The 12,521-nt window shown below is 48.6% G+C and overlaps 1 protein-coding gene across 1 annotated transcript in view; it reads left to right on the plus strand.

Annotated features, from left to right (window-relative positions):
• The window catches only part of LOC128271951 (1-acyl-sn-glycerol-3-phosphate acyltransferase alpha-like), a 2,861-nt gene extending 655 nt beyond the window's left edge, over positions 1–2,206 (plus strand). The window contains exons 2-6 of the mRNA XM_053009642.1: positions 1–71; positions 402–535; positions 617–798; positions 957–1,122; positions 1,184–2,206. The exon at positions 1–71 is cut by the window's left edge and continues 3 nt beyond it. Of these exons, the coding sequence (XP_052865602.1) occupies positions 1–71; positions 402–535; positions 617–798; positions 957–1,122; positions 1,184–1,344 (714 nt within the window). The 3' untranslated portion in view covers positions 1,345–2,206. The remainder of the gene's footprint in view (positions 72–401; positions 536–616; positions 799–956; positions 1,123–1,183) is intronic.
• Positions 2,207–12,521: the final 10,315 nt, after the last annotated feature.

The raw sequence follows: 12,521 nt of genomic DNA on the forward strand, positions 1-12,521 counted from the left end.
CTCTCGCTGATATGCGCCGTAGGACCCGTTCCGATTATGCTGCTTCGGCCACGCGACTACCGAAATGCGCTGTAAGTATAGCGCCGCGAATGAGTTGACCTAGTGGCTATTCTGAACTCCGTGCGGTCTTCTGAGTTGACCTCTCGGGGTTAAGCACTGGCACGTAGGGGTCTATGTTGTTAATTATGGACAGAGGTCCGGTAATGCTCGCACCTTTGGCCACTTCGTCGCTGCCTGTTGATTAAAGCTAGCTGGGCTGGGTAGAAGAAATGAGCCAGAGTGATTGATTGGTACCCGGGTGGCCCAACAAACGCCACCCGGCCCCGGATGGAGGCTATGCATAAGGCAGGGAGCAATTAAGAGAGAACGAATTTTATTTATTTCTGTCCATTATTTTTCAGAATTCCGGCGTACCTGTGTGTGGGCTTCGGCAAGATGCTCGGCGCATCGTTCACGGTGCGCGGCAAGGAAAACGTCCACCGGAACCACGGCGGAGTCGTGTTAATGAACCACCAGAGCGCCCTCGACTTGATCGGTAACGTCGTGACCCCGCGTTAGTGGAAAGTAGAACCCGAACTGACTGACTGGGGTGGGGTCTGGTTAAATCTGTTTTCAGTACTGGCCGAACTGTGGCCAATAATGGGACGCTCGACGGTGGTGGCGAAAAAGGAGGTTCTGTACCTGTTCCCGTTCGGCACGGCCTGCTGGCTCTGGGGCACCCTGTTTATCGATCGGAAGAACCGTGATTCAGCAAGGAATGTTATCAACAAAGAGGCGAAAGCCATCAACGAGAAACAGGTACGGCGGAACCGCCAGTCGGACCGGAAACGGGATAACGCGTTCGAACGCGTGTACCGGTCCGGATCTGCATAATGTATTTCGAATGCCAGCACCGGCCCGGCACCTATCTAACCTTGTCTAACGTTTTCCGTTTCGATCCCGTTCCCGGCGAACAGGCGAAGCTACTGTTCTTCCCGGAGGGCACCCGGGGCAGCGGTGACCGGCTGTTGGCGTTCAAGAAAGGATCCTTCCACGTTGCCGTCGAATCGCAGGGCTACATTCAGCCGGTGGTCATTTCGAAGTATCATTTCCTCAAATCCAATGCCAAGATTTTCGATCGAGGTAAGTAGAGAGCTCCGAGCGGTGTCTTGGGCTCGACAGTAACCTTGGGTTTTACTTTTAGGGCAAAACATTATCAAAATTCTGCCGGAAATTTCGTGCGCCGGGCTGACGAAGGACGACATTCCGGAGCTGATGGAGCAGGTGCAGAAAATAATGCAGAAGGAGTACGAACTTCTCTCGGAGGAGTCGCTGGCTATCAACAACCTGAGTGAGGTGCACTAGAAGGAAGCTTCCCTGGACGATGGGAGCCAACCTCTTCATGAACGCAGCGCCTCTTCGGCTAGACAGAACGTGTCTTCGTGCTTAGGGTTTCTTATACAGTCATACTTTCTTTCGTTTGTTTTCGGAAACTGTGCATTGTTGGCAGGCGCATCAACTTCGATCACCAGCATCTAGTTGAACGAAATTTGTCTCTATGCTCCAGGCCGTACTTTACTCGAACTAAAAGGTGGTAGCAACACCAATCGATGTATGTTTTATTTAGTCTATTTAGTCTTCTAACGTACGCGTCAACTCAGGCTTATGCATAATTTTAACGATACGCACAAACGGTGACGCAGTCGGTTCGGGGACTGTCTACTGGTGTTTACTATCTTCTCACAAACTCCGCACAAAATACCGGTTCCTGTAGGTTTCTAAGTGAACGATGAGTAGGATGAGACAGTCAGGCAGAAACAAAACAGTAAAGTAACGGGTCAAGCGTCAAGCAAAGTTCCCTCACGGGAACCCAAGATGCATACTACTAGTTAGCGCCATAGATGAAGGTAGCAGAACTATCTGAAAAACTAAACCTAGGAATGCCTCAGCGGCGGGTAGCGCACAAAAACCAACTGCTTGTAAATAGCGTACAAAGTACATATTTTAGTAACGTGCAAGTTTTATGCGGCCATAGATTTACGGAAACTTTGAAATGGCGGCGAACCAGGAAACCCCGACGAAAGGGGCTCTCCTGCGAGGCTCCTCCAGCCAGCAACACCATCATCAGGATGTAACGAAACGAGCCTCCCCACAAACGTAGATGCGCGACAGACGACGTACAACGCTGCGTACTTCAATTGTGATAATACAATAAACTGCTACAAAACGGAAAAATGACTCATACATAGAAAAGCGTCGCGTTTTTTGGGGCTTTCTCGGGCGACGACGGAAGACAGAGCAGGATGTTGGGTGGTAGAGCCTCAGGATGGCCCCGACCGTTGTCGGAGAAACTATATTCTTTACGAGTGCTGCGCTGCGAGGGCGGTGGCAAGAACCTAATCCCAACATAGCCCAACGTGGTGCCGGGCGTTTTAGTGTCCTCCAAGGAATTTGTCCGCAGTACGCTGCCAGTAATACTGACACGGAAGTGAGACAGGGACAGAATATTGGAGGGGATGCGGGCCGAATTTCTTCGCCGGCTTTCTCCAACTTTGGTGAACAAATTTGTTGGCTGATAATTGGATCTCATTTGGTAAATAATTAAAAATTATTTCCAACACGGCCCTGTGACTTTTCGTCGTGGCATGTCGCGTTTGGGATTGACGCAGGGCAACATGACTTACCCCAGACTACGAAACGGCCATCGAGAGCTCTGTTTCCTAATGGGATTGCACGGATGGATTGGACTTTACTCCCCCCGGGCGTCGGCGTAATTGCTGTGTCATTTGTGATTTCTTTACGTTGATAAATGATCCCGAGTGTAGTTGGATAACTCCATTAAATGCTGCCTAGGGGGGTCCAAAGGCACAGCATTCCGAACTGCACCGCATAGTGGAAATAAATCGAAAGAGCCTACTTTAAGGGCCCACCGTACAGTGATTGGCTTTAAATATAAGGCTGGGGAAAAAGTAATCGACGTTTTTCAAGATAGATGCCGTTAGCGATCGATATCTCGTGAAGTATCAATCGCACAGTTTCAAATTTGAGCTCGTTTTAAAGCTTTTACTTTACACTTAAAAAAATGCTCTCATTATTTTTTGTTTGTTCCATTCGTTTGTGAGTTACAGGGTGTTAACAATGGAGGTCAACTAAGAGAAAATTCGGTACATTTTACAGTTTTTCTTTGAAAATGGCGAAAATTCAAGCTAGGTCGCTGAAATTTTGCATGGTGTTTATGGTCCCAATACTCTAACAGCTAGTAGCGATAAATTTTGGTTTCGTCGACCCGTTTCAGTTATTTTTTTTGTTAAAGCCTAGGCAGACACGTCATCGAAAATGTCGATAAAATCACAGAAATAACCAAAGTTGTTCGGCCTGTTAGTAGTTAGAGTATCGGTCAGGAGCTAAAGATTAACTATCAAATAGTTTTAAACCATTAGCACAAAGCTGGATCCACAAAGAAGCTCGATGATTGAGCGCCACCATATTTACACCAAAAAACATGATGGCTCGAATTTCCATCTACACAATTTTGGCCAAACGGAATGAAATCGAACCATTTCTTCAACGGTTGGGTACTGGGGATGAGAAATGGGTTACTTACGACAATATTGTGTGAAATCGGTCTTGGTTTAAGCGTGGTGAAGCAGCTTAACCGGTAGCCAAACCAAGAATAACGGCTAGAAAGGTTCTACTGGATATATGGTGGGATTTGAAAGGAATCGTTTATTATGAGATGCTTCCGTGTAGCCAAACACTAAATTCACATCTATACTGTCGATTACTGCACCATTTGATGTTAGGGATTGACCAGAACCGACCAGAATCGGCCAACGGAAAAGGTTTTGTGTTCCACCAGGAAAACGAAATGTGACGCACGTCTTTAGTGACTCGCCAGAAAGTCCAGGAGCTTGTATGGAAAGTTTTAATGCATCCACCTTATAGTCCGGACCTTGCACCAAGCGTTTGAAACCTTTTTCACGCACTACAAAATTTCCTGAGTGATAAACAACTGAAATCAAAAAAGGATTGTGAAAAAAGATTGCTCGAGTTTTTCGCCAATAACGAGTAAGCCTTTTATAATAGAGGCATTATAAGCCTACCTTTGAAAAGGCAACAAATTTTCCAACAAAACGGTACATATTTGACGCAAATAGGACAATTGGAAGCATCTCAAATCAAGTTTTGAAGTACACGCAAAAAACGTCGATTACTTTTTCCCCAGCCTGATATGTGGTTTTCCTCATGGACCTCGTGGCGCTAAGGTAATCGGAACAGGTATGGTTGGACGATTTATTGACACTTGCCGCAACACGAAACCTCATTAATTGACACACATTTTTGGTTCATTTTTAGCGACTCGGGTGGCGATAAATGACTCGAGGCTCGGGTATTAGAGTAATTTCAATTTACACCCATTCTTAATCTTATGGTCCAATTTGTCCTTCCCTTCGCGCGAGATGGCGTCAGAAAGGATGAAGAGATACGAATTCCATGAAACTTTCTAATTCTCCGGACACGTGCCGGGTCAACGGGGCCACTAGGGTAGGGATGCCATCGACAGGTTCACCGAAATGAGTGCATATTTGTGTGACATTGACGTCCCGGTATGCCCCTCCCGGACAGAGCAAACCGCACATCCGGGCGTGAGGTGGCTGGTCCCATTGAGTCACACCCTGCTCGTGTTACCTGCCGGGACCGGGGATCCGGTTTATTACTCCCTCCGGCATTCATCTCAATCTTTCCACTGCCGGGATCCACTTCGGGATGATGTTGATGAAAAATCGTACAAGACTTTCCTTTGACAGCGGTCCAAGCCCTCGCCCTAACCGGGAAGGGGGCTTGTCGCTATTGCGGTTTCGATGATCTCGAAACTCCGGGTGGGGTGAAAGCAGCACTTTGTCCGGGGGTTTAGTTTATTCCCGAATTTTTTTTCGGTCAAGTAATACTGGTACCGTTTTCCAAGGAACTTTCCCCGGCCTGGGGCGGTATGTGTGCGTATTTGATATTCAACCCACCACTCGTTGGGCGAAGAGACTAATGTTGGGTTGCGGAGTGTTTGGAGTTTTGATTGGGTCAACCCTCATCGTCGGCATGAGCTGGCCAACTAGGTGTCAGAGTTCAAGTTTCTCCGTGTTGTTGGTGGATAAAATGAAACATTTTCCCGTTACCTCGGACCAGGAACCTATCTACCAGGTCCGAGGTATGACGGAGCCCAGGTTGTCATTGACAAGATTCGCTAGCTTCATCATTAACAGGAATGGAATCTGAATTTAGGGAACTTTTAAATGGCAATCGCTAAACTGGTTCGATGGTCCGCAAGTAACTAACATGGCTCATAATCAGGAAAATTGAAATGGCACAGGATGGTTCGGGACTCGCTGCCAACTAACCCCGCATGACTCGCCCAGTAACCCCCGCTCGGTTCAAATTGCCACAGTTACAGCCGTGCGCGTGCTGCATGAATACACATCCGGTTCAGCAATCACACCCAAAGGTGCACAAACATTGGCCCGCAATCACCGGGGCAGGAATCGGGGCCGGGCTCGGCGGGAAACAAAAACCCACTCGCCGTGCGCGGTCGCCCAAAAACACACACACGCGGAACTGAAGCAATAGGGGTGGCGCCCAAAGTACGCGTGGCCCACGGCAAGTCACGGCAAGGATCTGAACTCTAGAGTTTACATTTCCCACCATCTCATCGGGGCCCGCCCGCATGGTATCCGGTTTCCCTGAAGGGCTGCGAGTTTCTCTTGCTTCAACCGATGAGTGGCCGGTCCGCCGGCCGGCTTCCGGCACGCAGGCAACTCACTCTCTGTTTACCCGAGAACTCATTTTCCAGTGTCGTAGAGTAGAGCATTTTCCGCGCTTTCTCTCTCGCTGCTCTCTGTTGGGAAGGGCCGACCGGAACGGTTGCCAGCCACACGGCGTAAGGTGTAAACATTCCGATTCTCTCCTCGACATCTGGCAACGACGGATCAGTAGCGGACCGTCTGCCGACCGCGAAGGATACGCGCCGTGACGACGACGATAAGGTTTCATTTTCCGCGGCTTTTTCGGTTGTGTTGCGCGCGATTACGTGGCCGCGTGTGGTCCATTTCGTGAGGTTTGTTTTTTTTTGGTTGGGTCCGTCCTAAAAGTGGAGTGCATCAGACGGACGGACCGGTTCTTCAGCAGCGCGCTGGTGGTGTACGTGCCCTGTGTGGTTAATAAAGTGGCTGGCTGTCCGCACAACCGTGAAGTAGGGCTCTGCGGCAGTGGAGCACAGGTTTTTGGCTGCGGACCACTCGGCTGCTGGATGCTGGAGCTTAGGTCTAGCATCAGCCTAGCAAAAGAGCCAGTGGTCGATCAGTGCACACAGGCACAGTGGATGCAGTGGTGGTGTAGTGTCCCATTAATCATCGATCGCCCGGTCGCTGTTTGCTGTCGCCGGACCAACGGAACGTCTCGGATTACTCACGGCAAGATCTCACTACTTGGGAATGCATACTACGGCCTTTCGGATTAGTGTCGCACCAGAGTGACGCACAATGTGTGTATGTGTGCCCGGCCCGGCAACAGCGTGGATTACAGTGCGGCCAAAGGAATTAGAAAGGAAAACAAATAAAATATGATTTATTGGCCTGGCGAAATTGGCCGGCCAGTGGAATTCGCAACGAATTGTGTGGCGTTCGGTTCGGTTCGAAGATGGAAAATTCGCTCGCGGGAGGTGTTCCTTCCAACAATCAATGGTCGAATTTATTGAACACGGATCACGATTATTTTTAACGACTACCGGGTGGCCTTCGTGGTGAGTGTGGTGAGTATTATTCGACGACCTGAGTCATTTGATTTCTAAGGACAAAGTTGGCCTAAATACGAACCTGTGATTGCTGTTCAATGGGCGAGACGACAAATGTATGCACCCCGGATGTGACACAAGTAATGTGACGCTTTTTAATACACTCCACCCACCGGGGGTAAAAAGATAATAAAAATGGTAATCCCAGTGACCCTCTTTCGACTTCGAATCCGGCGTGTCATCGGTTGCGAATAAAAACCACAAGTCGATGATGATGGGCCGGCGCGTGGGTCCTTGCTTTTTTGGGCGCCTCCGGAAGATGAGAGTCACCTCTAATATCTTTATTACATCTTGTCCCGCCTGTCCCTGGCCGTGGCGAGACGTGGCACACGGCGTGGCACAATCTCTGATTCGCGGAGATAATCTACCACCCGCCCCAGCCTTTTGTGTCCCTTTCCGGACAAAAGGACACCTCTCGGTCGGGGCCAGGATAAAATGTTGCACTGATAAATTGTACGCGCGAAGCGAAATATGAACACAAATCCCATCCGGGGCCGCGTCGTGTCGCGAGTCCTTTGGTGGGCCCATCCGCCAGCCATGCACCAAGAGACCATTTTTCCACGTGTCAGCCACCGGGGCCGGGAGGGGGGTGAGCTGTGGTGATGAAGATGGCCACAGCCAGCCAGCCAGCGTCTGCCGTGGCCGATGCGAGCAACGTTCGCCGCCCAAAATTACATCCGCCATTAAATTTTATTTTAAGTAATACGATTTTTCGGGCGAAAACGGAACCCCGGAACGGTTCACTTCTTCACCAGTGGGGTAAGTGGATTTTCGGGCTGGCTTCACGGGCGACCACTCTCTGGTCCCTTCTGGTGCTCTAGCTCAACATTATGCGGGTGGCCAGTATTTTTGCGGCACTTTACGCCAGGAGCGTCGTGTAGTGCGAGCGCGAAGCATTCATGAAATCGGATAAATTTATTAAACTGCCCGCCATTACCAGGTACGTAGCGCGTATTCAAATTCACCGCGGCTCCGGGGATGGTGCCCGTTAAATGGGCGACAGAATGTCATATTTTCTTCTTCTTTGCTTTCGCGCTCGGAAATGCGCCAATGCGGAACCTGGAATTTTGATCACTTTTTGCGACTTTCCTTCTGGCCGCCCGGGTGCCATTTGGGTGCCGAGAGTAGAGCCTTTTTTTCTCTGGCGCTACAGCGATTTCATTGGCCACGCGCCACCCAGGCCATGCGTTAAGGAGCCTTCGGTTCGCCCGATAAGAGGGGGGCGAAAGTGTTAGTAAAAGAAAGTGAAAATGAAGGTCCCATCCCAAGGGCATTGGGTCCTTCTTTCGTTTAATGTCTCTGTCTCGACGCGCCCGATGATGGCGATTATAGTGGCAATCAAAGGCATCCCATCGTGCGGATGGCCTGTTGCGAGGCGCCCTTTTTTTTGCTGCCTCGCGTCTAGAGACTCGAGGACATCTGATTACTTTCGACTTTCGATCGGTCCAAAAATGGCTCGAACGACTCCAGTGGCCATTTTGGGGCGAGTTGAAAGGTTAAAGGGTAATTGAAAAATGAAACAAGCGGACGTGAGCAGCAATATGGTCACCGGAAGGGATACCCATTTCTGGGCACCGGGTCTTACCCAGACACCGCAGCGTGCTCGTAAGCCCAACAACGAGAAATGGTGTGGAATGGATTAGAGTTGCCAGAATTAGTCAGCCGAAGATAACGTGGCGTAATTTTCGGATGGCTTTCAATCGTTCGGAAAAAGGGATACAGCAATCGACAGTAATTACAAGTGGAGCCAGGTTTTAGATACCTAACTGGGAAGAGCAACAGAAAATGGTACGAGTTTTTTTATGAAATAGAATAAATAATAATTGATTGTTAACATTAGTCTATTTGGAGTGTTGTGTCACCATAATGCAGCTAGTCTAGCCTCAAGCATGGTTTTCCATTAATTTTCCTTTCATCGATCAAAGCGAGTATCGATTTGTGCAGCTACAAGCATGATGTCCTTGCTGGATGGAGTGTTGGCACGGAAAATGGACATTGACGAGAAACGCCACAGTGAGCCAGCATTAATTGGTAATCATGGGACCGGACCTTAGCTTAGCTTTCAATTAGCAGCTAATGGCGATTAATTAAGTGATGATTGTTTTCGCATGTTTTTTTGGCTTTCCATCGCCGAACGGAACCACACCGCACGAAGGAGTCCGGCTGAGGCTGAGGTCTGTTGCTTTCAGGTGCAGTCATTGTGGGTCGCCCCGAGAAGGAAAACACTGACTGACTGACCGTCCACCGTAAGGACGAACCGTCGGCGGAAACATTTCGGGGCCCTGGCTGGTTTAACAACTCAACCGGCCGCTGCGGGGAGCTGCGTAATACAATTTCCGCACGATGGGTTGTAAATTAATTGCTTCACTTGGTCCAGTCTGCGCCCCTGCAGGACACGGGCACCAAAACCCGGCAACAACCGACAAGTGGCCGACAATTTTAATTTACGCAACAGTGCGTTTCCCATATGGCGCCATCAAACACACCGACGCACACACGCATGCACTCGCATTTCCATGATGATGATGATGATGATGCGAACGATGATGTACACGATGAAGGGCTGACGGGCTGACCACCACTTGAAAGGCCAACCGAGGTTTGTGTCTGCATTCCCGTTTCCGTCATTCCGTCACACCGAGACCCGGCAAGGGGACGCCAACGCGGTCCCGGGGACCCGAGGAAGCGTGGAAAATCCTTCATCTATCATTTTCACGCACGCGAACCGGACCGTGGTTTTTCTTTTTGCGGTATTCCGGTGTGAAGTAACTGATTTTTCTGCGTCTCTCTCTGTCCGCTCGGTCGGTGGCGTGGCGTCATCGGTTGTGGCCGGATCATCGATCGGATTGCACTTTGCATGCATTGATTAATTAATATCCGATAATAACTAACCGGTCTGGGGGTTGGATTTTAATCTTTTCGACACAAAAATTATGTTTCGATTGACTTTGGAGACATTAAAATAGACGCAAGTTAATGTTGTCTGAATCAACGGCGAAAGGGATCTAAACAATCAAAGCCCGTTCAATGTACACTGAAAGAGATCTAATCATGGAACCACACCTAAATACAGAGACATAGGGGAGTTTAATTAACTTAGGTCCTCCGTGCAATGAGTGCACTGCGTCCGAACCCATGTCCGTTTATAATTGAAATATATTTGATCATGGTATAAACTAATACTTTATAACGGCACTCGTTAAGTGCATTAGTCCAGCCTGTACAGCAAAGAGGCAGCTGCTACTGTAGTAATTTAACAATACAAAACACATGGGTATTTATTTTATAGTTTCAAAAAAGAGCTTTTCATGCGTTTAACACATGAAAAATTATGATTTCAATGACATTCTTTTATCATAAAGTTTGTATTTTTCCATTAGGCGTGAAACACAATATTGTTCAGATGGCCGCCTCGGTAAAAATCGCTTCTGATAAGATAATTTTCTATGACTTTTTTGCACATTACGGGTTTTTGGCGAATGTTATTTTTCAAATGCTCCAAAGTTTCCGGACTTGTCTACATAAACACGATCTTTTGCATAGCCACACAAAAAAACTCCAATCTCCATATCTCAATTCAAGTCAACAAAATTGCTGGGTCTTATGATACCACCAGTCCATAATGCGCACCATACAGTTACCTTTTCTTGATTAAACGGTCTCTTTTCAATCGATTTACGCAATCGTGTCAAGTGAAAAATGTGCCAATTCTTATGGGTCGAAAAGTATTTGCATTTGAATCCCCACTTTAGTAGTAAGTTTTAATAATTTTACCACGTTGTTCTGTTCTTACACGGACCATTTTCTAAAATCGTGAACCGTCTACTAAAAATACACTTCGGTTGGCAGATATATTCGTAAACTGGCAGCCTAAAATGGCAGCCTTGTGATTTCAAAACTACAAAATGGATGACCCTTTATTATCCAAGACCATACAGAATCAATCACTACAGTTTTCAAGAGTAACAAATTCAAGTAGGACGCAACGTGTGCATCAGTATTTGCGCATGACGTCAGTGGACTATTACCAATCCAATCCAAATAGTTGTGTCAGCGTCGTGTTTGAAGTACTCCATTCACCAATCGTGTATTGAAATCAAACAGTGCGAGAGCAGTAGGTCCGTGTTTTGCTTATCGGGTTGATCTGCCTCGGAGCACCTCCACTCTGTCGATCAGTGATCATTTCTACCTTCGACGTTGCTCGGTTCTTTTGTCTCTGTGGCCACCGTTGCCGAAGCGGGGCAAGTAGTGACATTTCTAGTCATGGGTTCTGACTTGCTGTACAGTATTTGTGATGTGATATAATTAAAGCCGGAGTTTTCCTACATCTGGACTGCTTCTGATAAAGTGACATGTGTAATGTTGTTATTTGCAAACACAAGCGAAGATGGGCTCGTCCCCACAAGCCAACCTCTGTTGTTCCAGAGTGCCGTCGTTCGCTTCAAGCTACAGCTGCGCACACAACGTACGTACGGATCATTCCCCAACTTTGATCGATCGCAACGCTATCCGAATTTCCGATTCTCTGCCCGGTCCCATAATTCTACCCCGTGCCTCACAGTCGAACTCAATTTGTTACCTTGCACCGTGTAGCCAGTTTGTTACCGTGTTTTTTATTTGCAGCGTCTCCCGAACCTCTGACTCATCTCGTGAGGCAGTGAGGAAGTCTGCAACCTAACGACAACCGCTGGCAGGGCCCAGCATCAGTTGAATGGATTATTTTTCCCCAGTTTTTCCGCACGATGGCCAGTCGATGGCCGACCATCGTGCCCGGGTGGAAAATAAAATTGTTTACGGAAAAATCGATCTAACCGCGTGGCGCGGCATCAGCGCGGGTTAGACCGTCCGTTGCCATACCGTTCCGGCTTCCGGCAACGGCCGGGGTGCCATTCACAACCCAAAGTGGTTCTAGTGGCAGTGTGTGTGTGTGTGTGTTCCGTCTCATCGTTTGCATATTCATAAAGCGGGTTTGGTTCAGTTGTTTAATTTGTTGTGTCGACGACGGTCAGCTTGCCGTACACGGTGCAGCAGTGGCTGCAGCTGTCTGCAGCCTTCACAGCCTGGGCCTGGGCCCGGGCCATTTCCCCCTGCAACGCCTTGACGAGGGATTGATTGCACCTGAATTGATCCAATCGACCAGCCAGCCCCGGGGGCCGCCGGGCCGAAGAAGTTAAATATTCATGCACACGCCACGCGGATCGCGAAGTTGTAAAATCTAATTCACGGCGAGCGAAGGAAAGCACCAACCGGGGTTCCGCAGTCCCGGAGACGTCTTTTGTTGTATTGTTGCTTCTTCGGCCACCCCGGAGGGTGGCACATTCCGCTCATTCGAAGGCCGCCGGCAGAGAGTTCTGCTTCGCAGGGAGGCCGGAAAGCCTAACAAACGATCGTAATTATGTTTACAATGGATCGAATCGAAGTAATGTAATTAAAGAAAAGTTTACATTTTGCATACGTAAAAATGGCCCGGCGGCGTGCGGGTGAAAAATGGTCCACGCGGCCCCAGCACACCCAAGGAAATTATGTGGCGGTGTGCAAGAATTTAATGAAAACCCCGGCAGCCAACCGGAGGATTGATGTTGGAATGTCGGGAACGGCGCCGGTGTCGTTGATAAATTGCTTTCATCCAACCTCACTTGTTCATCGGAAATAAATTGTGAGTGTGACAAATGGAACCACCGGAACCTCTGGCCACTAGAGC

This window comes from Anopheles cruzii, chromosome 3 (genome assembly GCF_943734635.1).
Source record: "Anopheles cruzii chromosome 3, idAnoCruzAS_RS32_06, whole genome shotgun sequence".
NCBI lineage: Eukaryota > Metazoa > Arthropoda > Insecta > Diptera > Culicidae > Anopheles > Anopheles cruzii.